The sequence below is a fragment of the Budorcas taxicolor genome, chromosome 2 (genome assembly GCF_023091745.1).
Source record: "Budorcas taxicolor isolate Tak-1 chromosome 2, Takin1.1, whole genome shotgun sequence".
Taxonomy (NCBI): Eukaryota; Metazoa; Chordata; class Mammalia; order Artiodactyla; family Bovidae; genus Budorcas; species Budorcas taxicolor.
The window spans coordinates 3,060,498-3,088,119 of record NC_068911.1 but is presented as its reverse complement, the minus strand read 5'-3'; the positions used below and the strand labels follow the sequence as shown (position 1 = coordinate 3,088,119).

Genomic DNA, 27,622 nt, shown 5'->3' with positions numbered 1-27,622 from the left:
CAATAAAAAATGCTGAGCACTGAAGAACTGATGCCTTCAAACTGTGGTACTGCAGAAGACTCTTGAGAGTCCCTTGGACAGCAAGGAGATCAAACCAATCAATTCTAAAGGAAATCAATTCTGAATATTCATTGGAAGGACTGATGCTAAGGCTGAAGCTCCAATGCGTTGGCCACCTGATGCCAAGAGCCGATTCATTGGAAAAGACCCTGATGCTGGGAAAAATTGAAGGCAGGAGGAGAAAGGGATGACAGAGGATGAGATGGTTGGAAGGCCATCACCAAGTCAACGGAAACGAGTTTGAGCAAATCCCAGGAGATAGTGAAGGACAGGGAATCCTGGTGTGCTGCAGTCCATGGGGTTGCAAAGAGCTGGACATGACTGAGCAAGTAAACAACAACAGCTGGCATCAAATTCTCAGAGACAGAAGGTAGAAGGGTGGATGCCAGGGGCTGGGGGGCAGGGACGGAGAGTTAACCATGAATGCAGACAGTGTTTCAGTTTTACAAGATGAAAGAGCTCCACAGATGGGGTGGTGATGATGGCTGCCCAGCAATATGAATACAGTTAATGACACTTAATCTACAGAGGAAAATAGTTAAGGTAGATTTCATGCTACACATATTTTGCCATAATTAAAAAAAAAATTCCAAAAATAAAAACCACAAACCCTTTGAAAGGTGTACTACTGTGCGTGGAATTAAACCCAGACTCCTTCCCAAATTCTGGCACTTCCAGGATCCCATTTCCCTTCTTGGGCCCCTTCTCTGTCCACTCTCTGTTCACAATGCCCTGAGCACCAGACCACCGGTTAGCAAAGGCGACAGGCTTTGTACTGGCTTTGCATGTATGTGACCCCACTGCTCAGAATATTTGTCCTCTAGATCTGTGCATGGCTGGCTCCTCCTTCAGACAGGAGCCCAAGGGTGCAGTGGGGCACAGGGGCAAAGTGTGGGCTCAGCACTGACCAGCTGTTGGCCCCTCTCTGTCGCTGCTCCTTTCAGCAGAGTGACAATAATGTCAATACAACCCACTGGGCTGCTGTGGGGCTTCGGTGAATCAGTACAGAGAAAACACTTCAACCAGCGCCTAGCACTCAAAAAATAGATAAAAACAATATTTATCAACAGCACCTCAAAAATGTCACAGAAATCATGTCCAATGAAAGATTTCATATTCTGTGATTCTATTTATAAGCAATTCTAGAATAAGCAAACTAACCTCTGGTACTAGAATGAGATTAGGGGGCAGAGTGGGGCAGGGACCAGGGGTAAGAATTGTCCTAGGCATCTTGATTAGGAGGGTGATAATATCTGTGTATACACTTGCTAAAATTCATCAACCTGTGTCCTTAAAATCTGTATGTCCTGTTGTATGTAAATTACAACTCAACAAAGTGGATTTTAAACCCTCACCTGCACAGAGGTGTCCTCGACCACACTCCGCTCCTGCTCAGCTCTCTCCCGCCCACCTTTCTACACGCCTCTTCACTTTCATCATCCTCTGGTTACTCCTGTGTTTCCACGCTGGACCGTGACTCCGTGAGAGCAGAAGCTCCAATGTCCTCGGGCCCCTACCTGGCCTGAGCAGCTGGAACAGTGCCTGGCACAGGACAAGTGCTCAGCAAGCACCTACTAAGCGCAGGAAGGAAGAAAGAGCAGGGGAGAGGCAGGTCTGGCCCTGAGCACTGCTGGTGCCGACACCAGAAAGGACCTCAGAGGTCACCGACGATGCCATCCTCATTTTTGACATGAGAAAATGGAGGCAGAGGAGAGTAAGTCATCTTCCCGAGGTCAGAATTAATGGAGGAAGCAGGTCCGGAGCTCATGTCTCCTAGTCTATTTTACTCATACAAACGTGGCTCAATTCACACATATTGACATACTCTATAAACATCCACAAAATGCCTATAAAACATAATATGAAAAATTTAAAAGCATATTATTTTGAAAGCCCAGTTAACTATAAAAATATTATTACAACCAGATCTACTTCATTCAAGCATTAAGTTGTGACTTCCAATACAAGTGCTAATTTAAATACATCTTTCTTGCAGCACTTGAAATGAAATGGTAATAGGTTAATGGATGTTCGAGTATTTAAGCATGGACAATCATGAGTCAGACTGTTTTTAAGTCACCTGGGATGCTGTTTCCTGCCCATACTTCACAATTCAGCTCATTCTGAGCAAGTCGTCTCACAAAACTGACTGCAGGTTTGAAATATTTAGTCTATAAACCTCGCATTCCTAGGAAAACACATGCCTGTATACTTGCGCTTACACATTCCCGTCAGGTAGGCTAAGGGTGCAGTTTGAGCATAAAAACCTGCAATTAAACAGAAGAATGGCCGTGCACAGAACAAGCTTCTGCGGCCTAATCTGATAACTGCCAACGTGAATTACCTCCCGGAGGTAAGGGAGGCACCGAATGATGTCAGCATTCACATTTCATATTTTGAGAAATAAAAGGAAACAAAGAACATATATCTCTAAGCTGAAATAACGCAGAACAATCCTGTTATCAAATTAGACTATACTTATAAGAGAAGGCTGTACTCATCTCTGACGTGCAAAGATAGCAAACTAACTGTTTGGATTCAGTAAATCAGAAAAATATACAAGCACTTTTTTCATCTTTTCAGATAAATAAAACCTATAATTACCAATTCAAAATTCTAAGTATATCTTATTCTCAGTTCTTTCAAAATATTGTTTGCTTTTCCAAGATATATTTCGCCTTCGTTAGCACCACTTTCTCCTGAGGTTTGTGATGTCTCTCCCTGCCGCCCCACATTTTGGTGAGGATGTTTATACTATTACAGGAATTTCCTTCACATTCCTCATTCATTCCATTTTTCCAGTATTGCATCTCTGCTCTGCACAGCACCAGGCCAAGCAGGGAGATAAGCATCTTACATGGTCAGGACCCAGGGGAGGTGAAAACCCCTTGAGGAGACAGCATCCACACACACGGGATGGGGTCGTGGCTCTCGCCAGCTAACGCCTCCAGGAGAGATGCTGACAGAATGAGTGGCCACATCTCCACAGGCTGGTCATGGGGACAGACCCAAGACACTTGCCTCCAGGTGCGACCCCTACCGTCCCACTGTAGCAGTCCCCTGTGGAGCCCTCTGCCTTCAGCCCCTTTGCCCATACGCAACAGTTTCAGGAACTGGGCCCTGCATCCCCTTGGAAGGCCCTGCTCCCGCTCCTCGGGCCTCAGGAGGAGCCCTGGCTGCCTCCCCGTCTGCTTCAGCTGGCTAGGCTCTGCAGTTCCCTAAGCACTCCCACACATGTCCTTTGTGCTCAGCCAGAGGCATCCTCTGTGACTTGCAGCCAAGAGCACCTTAACTGATATGGTGGAGCTCTCTGGGCTTTGTTCACTGGCATGTGTGGCCCATATGCACTGTGAAGCCTATAGGCAACAATGCAGCAACCACCCCGAGGTTGACCAAGCTTCCTTTGGTAGCCTTGAGTGTGGTATACACAACTGTCCAATGACCGCATCCCCTTGGCCATCTACCATCATGTCACTCTTAACAAAGCCATCCAAAACAAATGTCTACACCTCAACTGGAAGGCCGTGTTTGCCTTCTCTTCGTCAAGACTTTCTGAAGATAGGGACCAACAGACCCAATACAGGGAGGACAAACAGCACACATACAGGCATGCTCACTGCTGACGTGGGCATGTGACTGTGGGAGCCTGTGGCTCATGGCAAACCCAGGCTAACCCACAGTATTTCAAATTGAAAGCTGCTATTCTAAAACAGCAGGAAAAAAATGAAAGCAGTATGAGGAAAAAATAAATCAAAAGCACGAGAAAGGTTCAGCAAAATAAAGTGAAGAGAAGAATCGGCCTGATGCAGAAGGGAGCTTGAGACGCAGAGTCAGCAGACGTGGGTCAGGGCCCCGGCTCTGCCGCCGGCTAGCTATGCGCCCTTGGGTGGGTCATTCAACAACTCCAGTCTTCAGTTCTGATGGCTAATTATACCTGCCTCAGTAGGCAGCTCTGAGGATTAGAGAAGATATGCTTAAAGTGTACTCAATAACAGCTGCTGTTAATATTATTAATAGACTATTCAACTAATTTTTCAAGTTGAGACACATCAGACTCACTGTTACCCTTGAAAATGAAAAAAAATAGTCATTTAATTTTAAGTCTAAAGCTCACATTTCTAAGGTTAGGAGATAATGTTAAAACGTGGCAGGGAAGGGGTGGCAAGGTGAGGCTCCTCCTTCCTTCCCTTCACGAAGGTCCATCTCTTCCATGTGTTAGGGTGCTGACCCCAGGGAATCAGGGTAAAGGCTGCTGGACAGGTTTGAGCTGTCTCAGTAGGTGTGAAACACCTTGAGCCAAACGTTTCATTTTTAAATGATGCCTCTCATGGTCCAGAACAGATCTAATGCCATCTGAGTTTTGTCTGCCAACCATCTGGGCAGAGGCAATGCGTAAGTGCTCTTGCACCTGAGGTCTGAGCTGGACTTTATTAGAAGTGTAAAGTAATACATCTGTGAATGATGCGTAAACTTGTGGAGATAACTGTGCAAGTGCTGATTTATGAGTTCTTGCACAGCAGGTACTTAATAAATAGGGGGGTGATGATGAGGTGGAAAATGTGAAACTAAAAGGCCTTGAGAAAGTGTAAATATCCATAATCAGCCTCATCTCCTCTCTTTAAAAGAAAGAAGCCATCAGGCATGTTACTCTACTGAGACTGGAGATTTATCCACCGCTTCATGGTGGTAAGCCACCTGTCTGCTGCGACACTAAGTTAGAGCCCTATGAGCATCTTCTGTGTTATTGGCTCGCCAGGAATTAAGCAGTCTTCAGCAAGAAATCACGTTAAAAAAAGAAAAAAACAAGCTTACAAAATTAAGAGTTGCTATTTCATTCTGCATCCTTTTGTACTTGAATAAATGTTGTCTCAGGAACATAGCTAGACAATGGATTAACAAATGAGTTACTGTGTAGTTATTTGCTACTGAATGAAAATAATCCTCCACCACTGACACTAATTAGAAGCTCCAGTGTTTGAGAGGAAGCCTAAGTCGACCTAGCCGCCCTTCCGAGGACTGACTCCTTCCACCTGTGCCCAGTCACACTGTGCTCAACACAAGGACCTTCCAGAACACTGCACAGGAATCTGTCTCAGCTGCCTTATTCTCAGCCGCACCACCCTCTAAGAGAATGAGAAATTGATCCTTTATCTGTGTTTCACCCCAATTCCATAGGCATTTGTTTTAATTGGAATCAATATAAAGGTGGATACCTAAGCAAGTTTCAATAAAATACAGAAAAAGGACAGAAGTTATCCCATTTCCCAAGGTAATTTATATTTTTACTAGAATTTTAAAATACGGCTTTTACATATTTCAGTATTTTGCCTGTTTTCAATATCCAGGATAGAAACATTTGCTAAATAAGCTTAAGAATTGTGTAGGCACAAACAGAGTTCTGATGCCCAGGCAGAAGAGTGGGGATTCTGGGCTTAAAGACAGGACAGAGTGGATGGTCAAGTAGGGAGAAAGCATATTTGAAACACCATTCAGCAAATTCTCTTACACACATTCTTTCTGGGGAAAAAATAAAAACATTTTCTTCTCACAGTTTTTTTTTTTTTTTTTTGAGTGCAACCATCTGATGGCATAAATATTTGACATTTAGCCCAAGATTATAGCATTTCATGATCCTTTCAGAAATGTCCATCCTCAAAACCTTTATATTCATTATATCTTTACATTACGTTGCAAAATGCCCACTTATGAAATAAAACCGAAATGTTCTTTTTAATCACTTAAAGCTTCCAAATGCAAAAACTATCTTGCATGAGATAAATATCTTAAATGGGAGATAGGCAAGAACACCTTGAAATAATGCTTATCTAATCACAAAGCAACTGCTCTGCAATAGATGGGTGAACCACTAATTAGACAAAGGGAAATAAAACTGTCATGGTGGGATAAAAGGATAAAGAGAAATAAGCAGTAATTACTGTTTTATCATCAGAGGAAGTAGTATCAAATGCGGCTCAGTAAAAAGAGGGAAAACCCCTGCAGCTCTGTACTAAACACCAGAGCTCATCAAATTAGCGGTTGGAGCTCAGCACAGCTCAGGAGGACAACATCTCAAACAAGTGCATTCAGAAAAGGGAAAAAAAACCCATAAGAGCGAGCAAGGGTGCTTTAGTTAGGGCATGTGGTGCACTGGGGAGGAACATCACGTGGCGCTTTTCCTAAACCGTTTAAAAACTTCCGAGCCAGTCTTAAAATAGCTCTTGATTAAGGCTCGAGGTAGGTGTACGAGACCAGGTTGCTCTTTCTGAAGCTTAACTGGTACACTTAACATGTACAGTGGTACCGACTGGTGTCCTGAGACGCGTTTTGAACTGCAGGGTTCGAAACAACTTACATCCCGATGCTGGGGATGATCTTGTGCCCGTCTCGGAACCACGTCACCTGGGGCCGGGGGCAGCTGCTGATGGGCGGCAAGCTGAGGACGGCTGCGCGGCCTTCGGAGACCATTCGTCTCTCCTCCGCATCCGTGAAATCTCCCATATCTGTAGAGGAAAACCAGACGTCTAAGTTCCAGAAGACTCTCTTTGAGAGGGAGGGAGGTCAAAGATGGACACTCTGTTTTATGGCAAAGTCACCGACGTCGCCCTCGTGAAGCAGGGAGACCACAGAGGAGCGTTCCTGCGGATGAGCGCAGGCTGGGGGCGGGGAGAAGCGAGGGCAGGAGCCGCGGGCCTCCAGGGGGCCCACAGGGTGATGCGGCTGCGGAGCTCCATGGTCTTTGTGCTGCTGCTGCAACAGGATGAGGACACGTGCGCAGCCGATTTTAATACTGACATCTTTGTTGGAAAGCATCCTCCTGCTGCATGAAGCATTTCCCCAGAAGCGCTAAGAAAATGCCTTCGGATGCCGACCAGATCTCTGCAGCCCGTTCTGCTCAGGCAGACCTGTTCAGCTTCGCCTCTGTTTCTGGGGTGAACGCTTCCTGAAAGAGTCTTCCGGGACAAGTGTTTTTTCAACCATTAGTTCTCTCTTGGAGGGTTCTCTAAACCCCATGCTACTGACTTCATTTGGGGCAGGTAGGTTTTGTTCCCGTCTTTGTGCTACTGGTTTAGAGCATTTAAAAAAATAGGATCTCAGGAAAAAACCCAGACATTACAATGTGGGTATATGTGGCCAATTTTAAAATTAGTACCACCTGAAAGGTTTGAAAATTTTTCATATTATGGGTAGCTACAGATATATGTATATGCACATGGATATGGAATTCATATACATTTGGAAGAGTCTATAAAAGGTCTCTATTATCAATGAATTTGTGATTCAAAACAAAGTATTTACTATGTTGCAAGCAGTATTTAATAGTCTAGGAAACAGATGAAACAATGAAACAGATTAGGATATTCACAGTTAAAGTGAAATTTGTTATCAAAGAGATAGAGAAATTCGAGATAAAGTCTAGCCCTAGAGATAAAGGATAGCAAGAAAAAAGCTCAAAATTAAATTTTATAAACTAGTACTTAATATAATAAATTCTAAGCTTATTCAAATATATTTTGAGTGCTGACCTTAATTTTTTATTTATGAATTGTTTTCAATTATTGAATAAAAGTTCTGAATTATTCTGCAGACAGGTTTAGTTGAGTGACTTCACCACCACAATTCAGAAAAATGAAGCCTTCCTAGTAATTAAAACTAAACACGTATAGCATCATACACAGTCACTAGTAATTACAGAGGAAAAGAATAACTAGAAATTATTTTATTTTATACAGTAACACTGAAAACTGCAAGCTTTAACTGGGGTCAACATGACAAGTGAGAAAATACCTTCATCATTGGTTGACATGACCCAATTTAGGAGCTCTTTAGAGTTCTCTAAAATCTATTATGATGCATTAATATGCAATTTAAAATGACAACACTTTTTGCTTTCTTTTAAATAAAGAGACATTTTGGTCATAAATTCAGAATATAATAAAGCCTACAGGCCACTTTACATGGACCCTACCCGTCACAGATTTTGGACTGAAGTATTAATACTAAATATTAATACTGAAATAGTAAATGCTTTGAACTGGCCGACTCCCCTCTCCACCATTCTGCTAAACACTACACCAAAATTCTAGTCCCCTGCATGCTGATATCCCCTCTGGTTTCTTTTAAAAGTTTCATTCTCCAAAATGGTCTGCCCAGTAGAGAATTATTAACTCAGTCCAGAATTCAGACATGCTATCCATGTACTTAGGCAGTTGAAGGATTTCTAAACAAATCATCATTGGAGAGAACTGATTACGAACAGACAAAATTTTATCTGAGTTTAACTTTTTTATTTTAAAAACATTTGAATCTGAATATAACAAAAGCTGAGAGCAGCTAATTCGTAAAACAGAAGGCATCTTGCTCCTTTTTCCTATCCCCCACAGTGCCTTATCCCCTGAATTGAAAGAAGTGGTGTTCACCTCTCCAGCCCCACCATCATCGTCGGACCAGCTGCATTCTATATTTACTTATCTCTCAACCAATTTTAGCAATTATCCTCTTCCAAATAGAACCCGAGATAGACACTCAATTCCCACCATGGTCAAAGGTGATTTTGATTAGTGTGCCCACAGACACTGTTTTATTTAACATTTGTAGATGTTTTCAATGTGCACATACATGCGACTTGAACTTCTGATCTTCTTTGCAAGAGTGCTCCCATCCTGTTTCGAACAATGCAGCGGTAGAACCCGGCATCCAGCCTTTGCAAAGATGGAATAACGTACCTGCCAACAGCAAAAAGCAGTGTTAATGGTTGTATAACTACACAGCCAGCCTTGGCATCCAATCTAGTATATTTTGGTATCTAGCAGCAAAAATATTTTATTTTTGGTAAACTAATATCTATGCACCCCTTTGCTGACCAACACGCTCACTGCAACTGCAGCTTGTCTGTGAGGTTATGTAACGGCTGTTTGTTTCTCCAGCGAGGCTGTGGCTACCCCATGCAGCAAGGCTCTGGACCCGTCTTGCTCACCACTGTGCCCCATGCCATCATGCAGACACATCACTCAGAATGGCCTGAATGAAAGAGAACTGCTAAGAAGCTGAAAAGCATTCCACTTAAACTAGGCCTTTTGATTTTTTTTAACATTCCCTTTCTCAGAATTTCTAAAAATTCTTTCTGGAACTGCAACAGTCTTAACGTGTTACGTCTCCTGCATCAAAGTTCAGACAATGCAGGATGAGACACAGGTCTCATTCAGGCAAAGCGAGAGGGACTCCAGGGCACAGCTCTGCTCCCCACAAAGAGCAGACACCTTCTAGCACCCTTCGCTTCACACACCCGCCTTTCTTCAACACATATGGCCTGATATCAACTTTAAAATCTTTCCTGATTGACTAAAAGGTTATTTTATTTGTACTTTCCATTTCTATGATTATAAATAACTGTTCCTCAAATCAATGCCTTTCTAAAAAGGTCAGTAAATATTATAGGGGGGAAAAGGTAGTTAGAAGATACTGTTTCCATAAAAGCCCTGTTTTTTTTAATAATTCAGGGATTTATTTATTTTTGCTAGGAGGACAATTGCTTTACAATATCGTGTTGGTTTCTGCCATACATCAACATGAGTCAGCCATAGGTATACACATGTCCCCTCCCTTTTGAGCCTCCCTCCCTCCTCCCTTCCCCTCCATCCCATCCCACCCTTCTAGGTTGTCTCAGAGCACTGACTTTGAGTTCCCTGTAACCCAAGATGTTTTTAAGTCCATAAACAAGCAGGAGACACAAGGGGGGACCACTTGAGGTGAGCAGCTCCAGAGCTCAAACCTTTCATGCTACCTGCTGCTAAACTGCTTCAGTCGTGTCCGACTCTGTGCGACACCAGAGATGGCAGCCTACCAGGCTCCCCGTCCCTGGGATTCTCCAGGCAAGAACACTGGAGTGGGGTGCCATTTCCTTCTCCAATGCATGAGAGTGAAAAGTGAAAGTGAAGTTGCTCAGTCGTGTCCGACTTCGCGATCCCATGGACTGCAGCCCACCAGGCTCCTCCATCCACGGGATTTTCCAGGCAAGGGTACTGGAGTGGGGTGCCACTGCCTTCTCCATATTCGTGCTACCTAGCAGAACCCATTTAATTGGTTTCTAAGCTATGTTCACCAAGAATCAAGGCTCGAGTTGTGGATACTTTTTACACATGGGAGGGTGCCATGCTAAGAAGGAGACAGAGAGCCTGAACCCAGTCAAATAGGCACCTACTTTCCCCAAAAGAGAAGACACCACAATGCTACCCTTTTCTAACAAGATGCTCTGCTGATAGACCTAGTTATCTAGCAACAGGTACAGTCGACTTAAAAATACCTCCTCTTACAAAGTATAATCAGAGAAATGCAAAAAAACAACGATAATCAGGTAAAAGGCAACAAGTAACATGCGCTTTATTTGCTCAGTTCCTACGCATACCTTGAAATCACTTATATTCAATTAATTGCTCATGTTTTTACTCAAGTATGTCCAAGTAGTCAACCAGAAAAAGGAACTGCTAGGCATAATTTTTAAGTGAATAAAACATTTGGACAATACAGGTAATTCAGTATTAAGCAAATATTAATCAAAGTGTGTTTGCCCCCTGATAACCATCATGAGATCTTACGGCAAGATTAATAAAATATTTTATGAAAAAATACTGCTGAGCCTTAGTCTTCAAAATTTTATTCTATACTGAAGAATGGTTCTTCTCAAACAGAAAATTAATTAGTGAAGACAATCAGAACAATACCAAACTGAACACAAAGAGTCAATGCCATTTATTTAAATTACAAAGCAAGACTAGAAGAATGAGCAGCTTTGATTACTATATACTGTGAGTATAATAAGGAGTTTTGAGATTAGGTTAAAACAAAATCAAGAAAAGTTTTTGGAAAAGAAATAACAAGTTACTGGAATACATATTTGAAAAAATACAAGAACAGTTTCATCACTGGAACTTAACCACATTTATACGATTGTTATTAATATTTTGTATTTTTGGAATACCCTGAATAGCTTTTATATTCTTATGAATTTCTATAGTACTCCTATGTACTAATACAGAAAACCAGCACTGCTTTCAAACAGGGAGAAGCAGACACAAACTGAATAATAGGCATATGCTGCTTTGTACTGTCTCTTGGTCTAATGTCTCACCAGGGAAAAGAAATATACAAAAAAGTTGCAAAGTATTCCACCTAATACAGGAATTCCTACACAAATTATGCTCACCCAACAGATGGGAATATTCAGCGCAAGCCTCTTGTTTACAAACATACACTTTTAAGCAGAGAAAGTTCCCTGACTCTTTGTAAGAAAGCATGATAAAATCTTAGCACCATATGCCACTAAAATATAGAAAATGCTTGCTCCCATTTCAAAAAAGCTCAGTGGGGAATGTTTGTATTCACTGTTTCACGGCAGAATCTACCAGACCAACAGAACCTTTTCCAGGGCCAGTTCATTATCAGGAGGAGCAAATTAAAGAAAATTGAACACAAAATCACAACAAACCCAAGGGTTGAAAGGTTCTTTCTGGTATGCAGAATACCTCAGCTCTGAACTGCCACTTGACGCGGGAAACAGCGACCACCTAGACTTCCTCTAACAAGCAGTTCTAGGTCCAACTCAGCCCTAACAGGTGCCTGCCCAGCCCCACCCGCAAAGGATGGCTGACACTGCCTGCCCAGCCCCACCCGCAAAGGATGGCTGACACTGCCTGCCCAGCCCCACCCGCAAAGGATGGCTGACACTGCCTGCCCAGCCCCACCCGCAAAGGATGGCTGACACTGCCTGCCCAGCCCCACCCGCAAAGGATGGCTGACACTGCCTGCCCAGCCCCACCCGCAAAGGATGGCTGACACTGCCTGCCCAGCCCCACCCGCAAAGGATGGCTGACACTGCCTGCCCAGGGTCGGCACCGTCTTCTGTATTTGGAGAGTTCTTTGCTCTGAGTCCTGGTAGAGGCAGAGCCTTCCATGAACAGGGCACAGGAATGAGAGAGTGCATGGTCCCTGGACACACACACAGTCTGGACATTTAGACCTGGGACTGGTGACACAGGAGCAGGGAGAAGAGAGCGTCTGCCCAGGAGCACAGCAGCAGGGCACAAAGGAGCCCGGGGTCAGGGGAGCAGGGCAGGTGCCCAGTGCCAAGCAGGGCAGTGGCTGTATGGGTGCACCCAGGGCCCAGCAGTGCCAGCAGCCGCAGGGCCCGATGGGGCTGGCTATGGGGGTGACTTGGCTCTGGAGGGCCCACTTCCCTCTGTTCTTGCCCAATGTCAAGCCAGCCCTGAGACTGTGAGAGAAGGCCAATGACCAGGTCACAACATCCTTTACTTCAGAGAGGGTTTGATTGGCTTGTCCTGGAACTCCCCAGAATGTAGCTGACACAATTTTGGTTGAAAAAACGTCTTAAGTTACTAGGTACTCATCATGGTCACAGAAAAACCTCAATAATGCCTCATTGAATAATCCCTTTTTAAAAAATCACAGCTTCCTGGGTAACCCCTAAGAATCATTAAGCGGTAAATAGTCCCCAAGAAACTGAGACTGATTAACATATTATGAGGAGTATCCCTAACAAGAGCCACTCAAATTTTAGAAAGTGTCTGAGAAAGTACTGTCTGCTTCAGCACAGTTACTGCTGAGCGGTTATTCCCAACCAGAGTTAGATGCTCTAAGCACACAGGTCTACAGAAACCCATCAAGTTCAGAATAACACAATCACATCCTCCTTGTAGAAAAGAAAAGCTGTACTTCTCCCTCTAATGGCAGGGACATAACTCAATCCATAAGAAAGATTTTTCATACCCATTTAGATATATTTTTTTTCTTTTTTGGGGGCCTACGTTCATTTTATGTTACCACAGATAAGACTACTCCCCACAACTTTACTTTTTTTTACACTGGTATGGAAATATCTATTTTGCATGAAAATAAACAACCAAGTTCTATGATAAACTTTCCTATTTGGGCCCAAAGTCCTATTTATTTGGCTGCTTTGGGTCTTCACTGCATCAGTGGGATCCCTAGTTGAGGCCTGAGAACGTTCAGTTGCACCACGTGGGATCTAGTTCTCTGACTGGGCTTTGAACCCGGGCCCCCTGCATTGGGAGTGCAGAGTCTTGGCCCCTGGACCACCAGGGAAGTCCTTCATTCTTTAAAGTGTTAAGAGAAAAAAAAAAAAAATACAAAACTAAGCTGTTATATCCTTCTTGGAACTAACTCATTTCTATTTTTGGAAACAAGATGACAAATAATTGTATTTTCAATTTCATTTTTAAAAATTTCTTATTTGAAACTTTAAAATACAACAACAGTCAAAAGTGGAATGAGTTTATAGTTGATTTTTTCCTCGAGTAAATAGTGAAATGAAAGATCCAGACTGAAACTTGTTAAGAAAGAGATGGACCCAAAATTTTGAAGCATTGGCCAGCTCACTAATATGTCCTAGACATTAACGGTTACGTTTTGAATTCCTTTCAAGAGTTAATCGGTATGAAGTTAAAGTAAACAGCATAATAAAGATGGAAGTTAGTCAATGGGAACATTATATCCTCAAAAATTCTCTAATCTGAATTTTGTTCACTTAAAAACTTGTATTAAATTGAAAGAGGCAACAGACAGGTCCCTTCTGGGATTGGGCTAGGAAGCACCTTTGTGTCTGTCGTGCTGTTTGAGAACATGAATCTGGGGACTACAAGCACCCCAGAGAACAAGCGGATGCGAGTATACACAGACTAGTAACTGTGTGTGAACTGTATTCACGTACACAGACCAGTAACTGCGAGTGAACTGTGTATTCACGTATAAAAACCAATTCAAGATTTCAAGAGTTAACACTGAAAAGTTCCAAAATACCTTCTTCTGGGATTGTGGTTTTTGTGATTTTCTCTAATGGGAACATTGTTTTGAGATCACTCCTTCATCCATTCCTAGCTTCAGTCATCAAACAAGGGACAGAAAAACAGAAATTCACATTATGGGAAATACGGACACACAGTTGAAAATAGTCTGTCAGATATGTGATTAGGAGAAAACACCTCTCAAATGAGGAAGAACAGAGCCTCAGAAATCTTTGTGAAAGACCTCGGGTTTTTTTTTAGAGCTAAATATCCTTTACACCATCTGTTTACTTAATTCTTTATTTTTCCAGGTTCTCTAGAGACATTAAAAAATCTAAGACCGTTATATGAAGGGTTAAAATATGAGGAGAAATGTCAGTTCCTACACACTCAAATTGATCCACACCAAACACAATGGAAAGAGAACCTAGGCTATGAAGTGTTACAATATTAGCATAAGTGAATTAGAAACAAATTAAAAAGCTTTCACTCATCTGGTTGGAAGCATTTGTCGACAATTATGTACACACTTGTTTGGTCATTCTGGTTAAACTTCTTAGATTTGACAATGATGATTAGATGAACGAGGCAAATGGAATTAATTGTCTAAATCCAAATCATCTCCAGTAAGAACTTCTAAAAGTTCAATGATAATTTTGCTTCAGAAATTCTCTGGAAAGAATCATATCTGCTATGACCACAGGGAGTTGAAAAGATAGTCAATTAAAATCAGAAATAAATGTAAACAATACACAACTGGGCAGGAGGAATATAAGCCTTGTGACACGCAATTAATATTAGAGATCAAAATCAAACAAGACAGAACAGACTCACACCATGAAAGCCTTGGAATTCAACATGGGATACTCTGGGATGGGGATGAGAGTAGTCTGCCCACTTTTACCTGCCAGAGCTTATACAGAAATTGACAAAAGGACCTGATGCCTTAGGAATGAGAACTTCATTTATTAATTCCAGGGCTTTAAATATAGCTTTGTAATATAGAAGAAAGGCCAAAATTAGGCTGAAAGCTTTACACCTAGTGCCCAGCCATTCACATCTTGGGCTCCAGGAAATAAGAAAGCTACCCCAAGCATTAAGAGTTTGAGATTATAAGGGGTTCTGCTTACTTTAGTCAAAGTGGGCAAGACTGATTCGTTCATATGAACCAAAACACAACCCACTGTGGTTTCTGGGAGCTAGGCAGCTCACAGAAGGCAGTGAACCAGGAGGAAGGACCAGAAACAAGGTCGGGAAACTGGAAACCTGGGGACTCAGCCCCGTGTGGGGAAACGCAGGTGGGGCTTACCCTCAGTTTGGCTGGTTGGTGACAAAACCAACTGGCTACACTTCACTTAAGAAAACAGACCTTTCCTGATGAGGAGGGGACCCCGCAGATTAAGAACAAAACAAAAGACTCTGTTAGCCTTTGACCTGCTTCGTTTTGTACTCCAAGGCCAAACTTGCCTGTTACTCCAGGTAGCTCTTGACTTCCTACTTTTGCATTCCAGTCCTCTATAATGAAAAGGACATCTTTTTTGGGTGTTAGTTCTAGAAGGTCTTGTAGGTCTTCACAGAACCATTCAACTTCAGCTTCTATAGCGTTACTGCTCTGGGCATAGACTTGGATTACTGTGATATTGAATGGTTTGCCTTGGAAACAAACAGAGATCATTCTGTTGTTTTTGAGACTGCATCCAAGTACTGCATTTCAGACTCTTTTGTTGACTATGATGGTTACTCCATTTCTTCTACGAGATTCTTGCCCACAGTTGTAGATACAATGGTCATCTGAGTTCAATTCACCCATTCCAGTCCATTTCAGTTCACTGATTCCTAAAATGTTGATGTTCACTCTTAACCATCTTCTGTTTGACCACTTCCAATTTGCCTTGATTCATGGACCTAACCTTCCAGGTTCCTATGCAATATTGCTCTTTACAGCATCAGACTTTACTTCCATCACCAGTCACATCCACAGCTGGGTGTTATTTTTGCTTTGGCTCTCTCCTCATTCTTTCTGGAGTTATTTCTCCATTGATCTCCAGTGGTATATTGGGCACCTACCAACCTGGGGAGTTCATCTTTCAGTGTCCTATCTTTTTGCCTTTTCATACTGTTCATGGGGTTCTCAAGGCAAGAATACTGAAGTGGTTTGCCATTCCCTTCTCCAGTGAACCACATTTTGTCAGAACTCTACACCATGACCCGTCTATCTTAGGTGGCCCTACACAGCATGGCTCATAGTTTCACTGAGTTAGACAAGGCTGTGGTCCATGTGATCAGTTTGGTTAGTTTTCTGTGATCGTGGTTTTCATTCTGTCGGCCCTTTGATGGATAAGGACAAGAGGCTTATGGAAGCTTCCTGATAGGAGAGACTGACTGAGAGGGAAACTGGGTCTTGTTCTGATGAGTGAGGCCATGCTCAGTAAATCTTTAATCCAGTTTTCTATTGATGGGTGGGGCTGTGTTCCCTCCTGTTGTTTGACCTGAGGCCGAACTATGGTGGAGGTAAGAAAGATAATGGAGACTGCCTTCCAAAGGTCCCATGCAAGCACTGTGGCGCTCAGTGCCCCCGACCCTGCAGCAGGCCACTGCCGACACACAGCTCCACCGGAGACTCCTGGATACTCATGGGCAAGTCTGGGTCAGTCTGTTGTGGGGTTACTGCTCCTTTCTCCTGGGTCCTGGTGCAATACAAGGTTTTGTTTCTGCCTTCGAAGAGTATGTTTCCCCAATCCTCTATACGGTCAGCAAAAACAAGACCAGGAGCTGACTATGGCTCAGATCATGAACTCCTTCCTTAATGACAAATTCAGACTTATATTGAAGAAAGCAGGGAAAACCACTAGCCCCTTCAGGTGTGACCTAAATCAAATATCTTATGATTATACAGTGGAAGTGACAAATAGATTCAAGGGATTAGACCCAATAGATAGAGTGCCTGAAGAACTGCAGATGGAGGTTCATGACACTGTACAAGAGGCAGTGATCAAGACCATCACCAAGAAAAAGAAATGCAAAAAGACAAAATGGTTGTCTGAGGAGGCCTTACAAATAGCTGAGAAAAGAAGAGAAGTGAATGGCAAAGGATAAAAGGAAAGATATACCCATTTGAATGCAGAGTTCCAAAGAATAGCAAGGAGAGATAAGAGAGCCTTCCTCAGTGATCAATGCAAACAAATAGATGAAAATAATAGAATGAGAAAGACTAGAGATTTCTTCAAGACAATTATAAATACCAAGGGAACATTTCATGCAAAGACAGGCACAATAAAGGAAAGAAATGGTATGTACCTAACAGAAGCAGAAGATATTAAGAAGAGGCGGCAATAATAATAGTAGAATTATACAAAAAAAGATCTTCATGACCCAGATAACCACAATGGTGTGATCACTCACCTAGAGCCAGACATGCTGGAATGCAAAGTCAAGTGGGCGTTAGGAAGCATCACTACAAACAAAGCTAGTGGAAGTGATGGAATTCCAGCTGAGCTATTTCAAATCTTAAAAGATGATGCTGTGAAAGTGCTGCACTCAATATGCCAGCTAATTTGGAAAACTTAACAGTGGCCGCAGGACTGGAAAATGTCAGTTTTTGTTCCAATTCCAAAGAGAGGCAATGCCAAAGAATGCTCAAACTACCGTACAATTGGTGCTCATCTCACACACTAGCAAAGCAGCGCTCAAAATTCTCCAAACCAGGCTTCAACAATACATGAACTGTCAACTTCCAGGTGTTCAAGCTGGTTTCAGAAAAGGCAGAGGAGCCAGAGATCAAATTGCCAGCATCCAGTGGATCATGGAAAAAGCAAGAGAGTTCCAGAAAAACATCTATTGCTGCTTTACTGATTATGCCAAAGCCTTTGACTGTGTGGATCACAACAAACTGTGAAAAATTCTTCAAGAGATGGGAATACTAGACCACCTGACCTGCCTCCTGAGAAATTTGTTTGCGGGTCAAGAAGCAACAGTTAGAACTGGACATGGAACAACAGACTGGTTCCAAATAGGAAAAGGAGTATGTCAAAGCTGTATATTGTCACCCTGCTTATTTAACTTATATGCAGAGTACATCATGAGAAACGCTGGACTGGAAGAAACACAAGCTGGAATCAAGATTGCCGGGAGAAATATCAATAACCTCAGATATGCAGATGACACCACCCTTATGGCAGAAAGTGAAGAGGAACTCAAAAGCCTCTTGATGAAAGTGAAAGAGGAGAGTGAAAAAGTTGGCTTAAAACTCAACATTCAGAAAATGAAGATCATGGCATCTGGTCCCATCACTTCATGGGAAATAGATGGGGAAACAGTGGAAACAGTGTCAGACTTCATTTTCTTGGGCTCCAAAATCACTGCAGATGGTGATGGCAGCTATGAATTTAAAAGACGCTTGCTCCTTGGGAGAAAAGCAATGATCAACCTAGAAAGCATATTAAAAAGCAGAGACAACCTAGAACCTATTATACAGAGTGAAGAGAGTCAGAAGGAGAAAGATAAACATCGTATTCTAACACATATATACGGAATCTAGAAGAATGGTACTGAAGAGCTTGTTTACAGGGCAGCAGTGGAGAGACAGAGAATAGACTTCTGGACCTGGGGAGAGGGGAGGAGAGGGTGCGATGTATGGAAAGGGTAACATGGAAACCTACATTACCGCATGTAAAATAGATAGCCAACAGGAATTTTCTGTACAACTCAGGAAACTCAAAGTGGGGCTCTGTGTCAACCTAGAGGGGTGGCATGGGGAGAGAGATGGGAGGGAGGTTCAAAAGGGAGGGGATATGTGTATACCTATGGCTGAGGAGATCCAACCAGTCCATTCTGAAGGAGATCAGCCCTGGGATTTCTTTGGAAGGAATGATGCTAAAGCTGAAACTCCAGTACTTTGGCCACCTCATATGAAGAGTTGACTCACTGGAAAAGACGCTGATGCTGGGAGCGACTGGGGGCAGGAGGAGAAGGGGACGACAGAGGATGAGATGGCTGGATGGCATCACTGACTCGATGGACGTGAGTCTCAGTGAACTCCAGGAGTTGGTGATGGACAGGGAGGTCTGGCGTGCTGCGATTCATGGGGTCGCAAAGAGTCGGACACAACTGAGCGACTGAACTGAACTGAACTGATGGCTGACTAATGTTGAGGTTTGACAGAAAACAAAATTCTGTAAAGCACTTATCCTTCCAAAAAAAAATAAGTTAATTAAAAAAAAAGCAGAGACATTATTTTGCCAACAAAGGTCTGTCTATTCAAAGCTATGGTTTTTCCAGTAGTCATGTATGGATGTGAGAGTTGGACTATAAAGAAAGCTGAGCACTGAGGAACTGATGCTTCTGAACTGCGGTGTTGGAGAAGACTCTTGAGAGTCCCTTGGACTGCATGGAGATCCAATCAATCAACCCTAAAGGAGATCAGTCTTGAATATTCCTTGGGAGGACTGATGTTGAAGCTGAAACTCCAATATTTTGGCCACCTGATGAGAAGAGCTGACTCATTGGAAAAGACCTTGATGCTGGGACAGACTGAAGGCAGGAGTAGAAGGGGACAACAGAGGATGAGATGGTTGGATGGCATCCCTGACTGAATGGGCATGGGTTTGGGTGGACTCTGAGTTGGTGATAGACAGGGAAGCCTGGCGTGCTGCAGTCCATGGGGTCACAGAGTCGGACACGACTGAGCGACTGAACTGAACTGAAAATAACAAACAGGCAGAGGAGTCTAACTCATGACTTAGTGATGAAGCGCTGTCTCGGGGTGTTAAACCCAAAGGGTATGGCCAGGTAATCAATCAATCTGGGAGAGTCTGACATGGCAGCAATACTAAATTTTTAGACACGTGGACATGGCATATCTGTCCTTTTATTTAAGTCTTCTTTTAGGAAACTTAGGCAATGCTTTATAGTTTTTAGTGTAAAAATCTTGCAAACACCTTGTCAAATTCATCTCTAAGATTTTTTAAGATATTTTAAAAAATAATTTTACAAAATAAATGTTATATATTTTATAAAAATCATAAATCTTAATAAATTGCAGACTATTCTTTTCTAGTATACAAAAATATAAGTGACTTGTACGGTCATCTGTAGCTTCTCTGATAGTTCAGTTGGTAAAGAATCCACCTGCAATGCAGGAGACCCCGGTTCAATTCCTGGGTCAGGAAGATCCCCCGGAGAAGGGACAGTGTACCCACTCCAGGATTCTTGGGCTTCCCTGGTGGCTCTGCTGGTAGAGACTCTGCCTGCAATGCGGGGGACCTGGGTTCGATCCCTGGGTTGGGAAGATCCCCTGGAGAAGGGAAAAGCCACCCACTCCAGTATTCTGGCCTGGAGAACTCCATGGACTGTGTATTCCATGGGGCTGCAAAGAGTCGGACACGACTGAGCGACTTTCACTTTCACATGCTCATCTAGTATCCTGCTGCTGCTGCCGCTGCTAAGTCACTTCAGTTGTGTCCGACTCTGTGTGACCCCATAGACCCCACCAGGCTCCCCCGTCCCTGGGATTCTCCAGGCAAGAACACTGGAGTGGGTTGCCATTTCCTTCTCCAATGCATGAAAGTGAAAAGTGAAAGTGAAGTCGCTCAGTTGTGTCCGACTCCTAGCGACCCCATGGACTGCAGGCTACCAGGCTCCTCCGCCCAGGGGATTTTCCGGGCAAGAGTACTGGAGTGGGGTGCCATAGCCTTCTCCGCATCCAGTATCCTATAACACTGCTAAACACATGTGAATTTTAGCAGTTTTTTAAAAGACAATATTATATTTTCTACAATCATGTAACCTTCAATAAATTTACATATCCTCTTACAATCTAGATGCTTTTTATTTTTTTCTTATTATACTGGCTAGTAACTCCATTATTGGGATCTGCTCAGTTTCTTGCATTGATGAGTTTGTAGTTTTCATCAAATGCAAACATTTTTGAATATTATTTATTCAGATACTTTACCACCCCATCTTGGGTATCCAACTTATACATATATTAGGCCATGTGATGTTCTCCTGTAATCACTAATGGTCTTTTCATTGTGTTCATTTTTTCTATCTTTCATTTTTATTCATTTATTTATTTTTGACCAAGCTGCACGGCACATAGGATCTTAGTTCCCTGACCAGTGATCAAACCTGCATACCGTGCATCAGAAACACAGAATCTTAGCCACTGGACTGCCAGGCAAGTCCCTGCCTTTCGTCTTGAGCAGTTGCACTGCTCTATTTTTAAGTTTACGAATATTTTGGAGTGTGTAGCCCATCCCTTCTCCAGACGAACTTCCCGACCCAGGAATCAAGCCTGGGTCTCCTGCATTGCAGGTGGATTCTTTATCAGCTGGGCTACCCGGGAGCCCATTACATTGCTGTTTTCAAGTTCACTAGTATATTCTCCTGCAGTGCCTGATCTGCTGAGAGTCTCACCGATCGTGCCTTTCATCTCAGATGTTATGGGCTTCATCCTTATAAATATCTTCTGCCTTTTAGTATCTTTCATGTCTCTACTTTGATGACATGGAATGCAGTTATCGCGTTTCAATACCACTCTCTGCTAATTCTAACATCTGTGTCAGCTTTGGTTTGGTTTTGGTGGATTGATCTTTCTCGTTTTGGATCCTGCTTTCCTGCCTCTTTACATCCCTAATAATCTCTGACTGGATTCCAGACACTGTGAATTCTACCCTGCTTGGTGATGGGATTTATTTGGTGCTATTTGTGTCTTCCTATAAATACTCCTGAGCTTTGTTCACCACTGCTGCAAAGATACTTAGAAACAGTTTGATCCTTTCTGGTCTTTTAAGATTCCTCAGGCAGGACCAGAGCTGTAGTTGGTCCAGGGTTAGTAATCCCCCACTACAGACCCAAGACCCTTCCGTTACCCTATCCAATAATGCTGTGAATTACGAGGTTTTTCAGTTTGGCTGCTGAGAAAAGGCACTCAACCCAGCCCTGTGTGAGCCTGGGGACTACTGCCTCCACTTCTTGGGTATCTGGTTTCCTGGACTTGGGCAGTCTCCTTACATGAATGTGCTGGCCAATAATCTGCTAAATACTCAGGAAAAGGACCTCTGCAGATCTCCAGAGCTCGCTCGCTCTCTGCACGGCTCTCTCCCCTCCAGTCCTCTCTGCGTGGCTCTCTCCCCTCCAGTCCTCTCTGCACGGCTCTCTCCCCTCCAGTCCTCTGCCTTGATCTCTCGCAACTCTCAGCTGCCCTCAGCTCAGGGCTCCCCGGCTTCACCTGTGTTCTCCCTCTCTGTGGCACAGCCTGGAAGTTCTCTCAGGGCAGCGAGTCAGGCGATCAGAGGGCTCACCGTGTCGGTTTTCCATCCCTCAGGTATCACACCTTCAGTTGCCTGAGGCCCAGTATCCTGAAAACAGTTATTCCGTATACTTTGTCCCGCTTTATGGTTGTTTAGATTTCCTATCTAGAATTCACCCTTATAGCTCTCAGTGAGGTTTTCTATTTTTCTTCACACTCTACTCATTTCCTATAAAGTTATTCCCAGGTATTTATTAAACTTTATTGATATTGTAGAATTTTTGTCCCTTTATAGGACATAAGAAAAAGTAACTTTCCCCTTAACCATTCCTATTCTTTAGTGAAATGAAAAATAAATATCCATCAAATTTCTACTGTTTATACTGTAATAGAAGATAGATCACGAAAGGAGACTATAAGATCTTCAGCAAAGTATCCAGTTATTCCTCCTGCTGGAGTGCCTAGCACTAGAAATTTTGGACATACATACATACATACATACATACATACATATATATATACACACACACACAGACACACACACATATATTTTGAATATAACTACAAAAAAAGTCTTTATTCCAAAGCAGAAAAAATAATTTACAGTAAATATTTTCTGGGAGAAAAAAAAATACAAATCTGCCTATGACACTTACGCAACCTTGTTTAATCACTGAACTACTCTCATTTTCCCAGTGTAGCCACACCTGTGCTTAAACATAGAGACAAGCATCAGTACGATTAACGCAACATTTGAAACTCACCGAAATTCCTCCTGCAGTTTGTAACACAAGCAGCAACAAACGTGCTATTTTTAGCCAAGATGGACAAGCTCAGTTTATATTATTTGCTTTTTTAGGGTTAGTATTTTCATTGTCCACACCAAAGGGTGGAGTGGAGGAGAAAGAGGGCCTCAATGCTAGGTAGGAATACAGCTCCCATTTCATAGAGCATCCATGTTTTTCAATTTGAGACTTACATCAGCCTTGTGAAGGCTAACATATGACAGCCGAATGTGCTTACTGGAAGGAAGCAGATAAAAGAGTCATTTGAAAAAATAGCCTAGGACTTTTAGACAGGTTTTATATCCTGAAAAAAATGATGACAAAATACAATGGATCCTTGATAACCCATCTCAGTGTCTGAAGCCCTCAGTGCAAAGAATATAATTCATCACGTCTAACCTAAACCGTTTTTGCTTCAGAATAACCCATTTCTTCTTAACAAGTTTCTGGTGAAATGGTAGTGAAGCATCTACTTTATTTCAATGGTGCATATATAATGAACCATATATAAATATAAAATGAATCCTGCTTCAATACAAGCAACAGCGCTTTGTCTTCCTGGGAATTATCCAGGGTGTGTCAGGCTAACAGGTAAAGCTGCTGCTGCACAGAGCCATGCAAAAAGCTTAGTCTCCTCGCGTATTTTTAAGTTGACACCAAAGATGCTCTCTCATAGAGAAGTCTGAATAGTTGCACATATAATGATGGCACAGTGTATGTTTCGGCATTTTAAAATAAAACTGTCACACAGTTTTAAAAGTATCCAATGGAATTTAAATAATATAATTATTTTGATATCCACAATATTTATTTCTTAAAAATGAACAGACAGAACTCTCATATGGTTTCTTTTTACTCTTTGAACTTGAGTACTAAATCTGCTCACCCCACAGAATTTTCTTCTAATGTGACATGTGTCCATACGTGAAAGATACTCATCATTTATTATCCAACATACTTCTCTGAAATAAAAATATACAAGTAAATGATAACTTTAAAAGAATATCCTTTGACCAAAATATTCTAAGCACTTAAAAATTTTTCATGTGGATTACATGTTGATTGTAATTATTGTTACTATACAGCTAATCAAAACAACATATATGTATTACAAATTTTGAAAAATCATCCTTGAACAGTAAAATCATAGAAAGAAGATATGCTTCTTGAGTGAAAGTGTTTTTTTCTCCCGCAATTACTTTACGTTTTAGTGAGTGGAAAGTTATTTATCAGAATGAACAGAACTGGATAGAAATTAACTACAAAAAGAAAAGTTATTGACCACATATCTGCATACAGTTAATTTAAACCTAATGAGAACACAGAGAGACAAACACGTAGCAAAGAGGCCGATGCAGACCAGCAAGCAAAGCACACTGAGGCAATACAAATGAACTTGGACTTGGAAGATCAAATGATACCTTTTTCCAAAAGTTAATGAAAGTGTCTTCCAAATGAATGAGAAAATATAAAGCGTCAACTTTCCTATAGCGCGTGGTCTTTCTACATCAAGAGGGAGCACTGATTTGAAGAAAATAAACAGGACTTTACACACACGCACACACACTCGCCCTCATTGCAATCTGCCAGTGAGGCCTTGCCAAGCTCTTCTCCTTTCTGGGTAGGTGAAATGGAGACAAGTGTACTTCAGAGAAGAGTACTTCTCAGCAGACGTTTTCTTTCTGACAAATCTTGAAAACTGTAATCCTATTTTGTGTTAATGTGTAAGCCACGGAGCTGGACGCTAACCGGATACAAGGCACCTGGCCTGCAGTGTTTCTTGCAGATGTCTCCCTGCTTTGTTCTCATTAACATTCCTTGAGGCACAATATATACTTTGATGATGGCTGGAGAATGGAAAAGGGAAGGGTGTTCACAAGAAAATGGTACCGCTCTTGCTGACCACCTACAGACATCCGAATTAGGAAAATCCCAAGAGTGGGCAAAAGACCCCATTGTTAGCGTCACACTCTGCCCTTGAAAGAAGTACGTATAGCGAGAAGGCAAGAAGCTCCGGGGGATGTTTAAAAGAGGCTTCTTCGAGCCCAGTATTTTGTTTTACTTTTTAATAATTATTTATTTGGCTGAGCCAGGTCTTGGTGGCAGCACGTGGGATCTGTGATCTTCGTTGCAGCGTGCAGAATCTTAGATGCAGCACGTGGGATCTAGTTCCCTGACCAGGGATCTAACTGGAGGCTCCCTGCACTGGGAGTTCCGAGTCCTAATCTCTGGACCACCAGGGAAGTTCCAAGCCCAAGGTTTTAAACTGTGCTAGTCTTGTGCGCTGAGGATGTGGTTTCACAGAAGATTCAAACTGGGAAAGGTGTGCGCTTTTCTGTGAAGTGGAAGAGATAATGCAAAGCAGGCACAGAAAGAGAACGGCAGGCACCATCACAGAGGTGCGTTCTCAGGCAGCTCCACTAACACGCCTGCGGAAACTGAAGGTCCAGAGACCGTTCCTCTGCCACCGTCCATGGCATATCCCCCAGTTTCAAGACCACTGTTATGGATCACCCACATCACTACTTCTTTTCATGAGGAAAAACAAGATGGATTCTTTGAAACCTCACTTCCTTCTTCCTGGGGCATCTGAAAGATCATATCACTTAATTTTTATGAGAACCCTCTAGGGTGGGTTTTATTATACCCATTTTACAGATGGGAAAAGATCAAACTGGGTTAGATAACTTGTCCAAAGATAGTAAGTTGAATAGTAGTATTTGAACCCAAGTCATCTGCCATCAAAGCTCATAACAGCTCTCATTCCTAAGTTCACTGTTTCTTTTTTGCTTTCTTATACCCCCTTCTAATAAACCAAGCCCTGTGTCATATTACAACAAAATATAATGTTGCCTACAATTTATTACCTGTTGCTTGTGGGCCAGAAAGTATGCTGTTTCACATACATGAGAGCCTGTCAATGCTCACAACACCACAGACGAGGCTTGATCACCCCCATTTTGCAGGTTATTGAAAGTGGGGCTAACAGACAGCTTGTTCAAAGTAATACCGCTAATGTAACTGGTGGTGAGCTGAGATTCGAACCTAGGTCTGTTTGACTTCAACATGCCCTTAACTATTGTGATCAATTGCTCTCAGAACAGCAGGTCCTCTCACAGTACAGATCAAATGATGAGAGGAGGACACAGGCTCCTCTGTCCACACAGGGCAGCTGGACACCAGGGCCGCACAGAGCAAGTGGGGCGTTACAGGGTGGGGACCAGAGCGTGCTGAGAAATGGATGTCCCTGCCGGCACGCAGCACCGTGCCGCCTAGCACCTGCTTCTGCGTGCACCCGGGAGCCCAAGCCTGCTAATTGTTCCAGAGGGCCCAAAAAGCAGAATTTTATGTGAAATCTTATAAGTGTTAAATGCTGGCAATCAACTGAGGAACAAATACTGGTCGTATACACACACACATATATATATCTTAACTGATATTTAAAATAAGCACACCACATTCTAGGTAGGCTGACTGTGGTTCCTGGACCACCATGTTATAACTTCTGGGGTAAAGAGTACATGGTGGGCTGTGCCCCTGTGGAGAAGCTCATTACTCCACTTAAAACACCTCTAGGTCTTCAATTCTCTTTCTTATTTCCTTTAATTAAGAGCACAGCACTACTGAATCCTGCTGACTTTGGGGCCTCTAGGAATGTTTGGCAGTCAGTAATTCTCCATCCCACTTAGAACTGCATCCAGCATCATCCCCGCATAGAAAAGGAGGTGGGAAGACACACCTGGAAGACCTCAAGCGCTGCCAGGAGGTCCCGAGGCTGGGAAGCTGGTCCACATGCTTCCTGGAGAAGCCACACCTCAGACCTGATCTCCAGCTTCCCCCTCTCAGTCCCCCCAACACGCGCACCCCGGCCCCCTCTCAGTCCCCTGAACTGGGTCCCCCTGACACCCTCACCCCCGGCCCTCTCAGTCCTCTGCACAGGGTCCCCCTCAACATGCCCACCCCGGCCCCCTCTCAGTCCCCTGTACTGGGTCCTCCTGACATCCTCATCCCATCCCCTCTCAGTCCCCTGTACTGGGTCCCCCTGACATCCCCACCCCGGCCCCCTCTCAGTCCTCTGTTCTGGGTCCTCCCGACATCCCCACCCCGGCCCCCTCTCAGTCCCCTGTACTGAGCACCCCCGACACCCCCACCCCGGCCCCCTCTCAGTCCTCTGTTCTGGGTCCTCCCGACATCCCCACCCCGGCCCCCTCTCAGTCCTCTGTTCTGGGTCCTCCTGACATCCCCACCCCGGCCCCCTCTCAGTCCCCTGTACTGAGCACCCCCGACACCCCCACCCCGGCCCCCTCTCAGTCCCCTGTACTGGGTCCCCCCGACATCCCCACCCCGGCCCCCTCTCAGTCCCCTGTACTGAGCACCCCCGACACCCCCACCCCGGCCCCCTCTCAGTCCCCTGTACTGGGTCCCCCCGACATCCCCACCCTGGCTCCCTCTCAGTCCCCTGTACTGAGCACCCCCGACGCCCTCACCCTATCCCCTCTCAGTCCTCTGTTCTGGGTCCTCCCGACATCCCCACCCCGGCCCCCTCTCAGTCCCCTGTACTGAGCACCCCCGACACCCTCACCCTATCCCCTCTCAGTCCTCTGTTCTGGGTCCCTCCGACATCCCCACCCCGGCCCCCTCTCAGTCCCCTGTACTGAGCACCCCCGACACCCTCACCCCGGCCCCCTCTCAGTCCCCTGTACTGAGCACCC

The 27,622-nt window shown here is 43.5% G+C and overlaps 1 protein-coding gene across 1 annotated transcript in view; it reads right to left on the bottom strand.

Annotated features, from left to right (window-relative positions):
- Nucleotides 1–27,622, bottom strand: part of SDK1 (sidekick cell adhesion molecule 1) — a 723,652-nt gene that overhangs the window by 417,902 nt on the left and 278,128 nt on the right. Inside the window, exons 3-4 of the mRNA XM_052636011.1 lie at nucleotides 8,677–8,783; nucleotides 6,413–6,560 (exon numbers count right to left, since the gene is read on the bottom strand). Of these exons, the coding sequence (XP_052491971.1) occupies nucleotides 6,413–6,560; nucleotides 8,677–8,783 (255 nt within the window). The remainder of the gene's footprint in view (nucleotides 1–6,412; nucleotides 6,561–8,676; nucleotides 8,784–27,622) is intronic.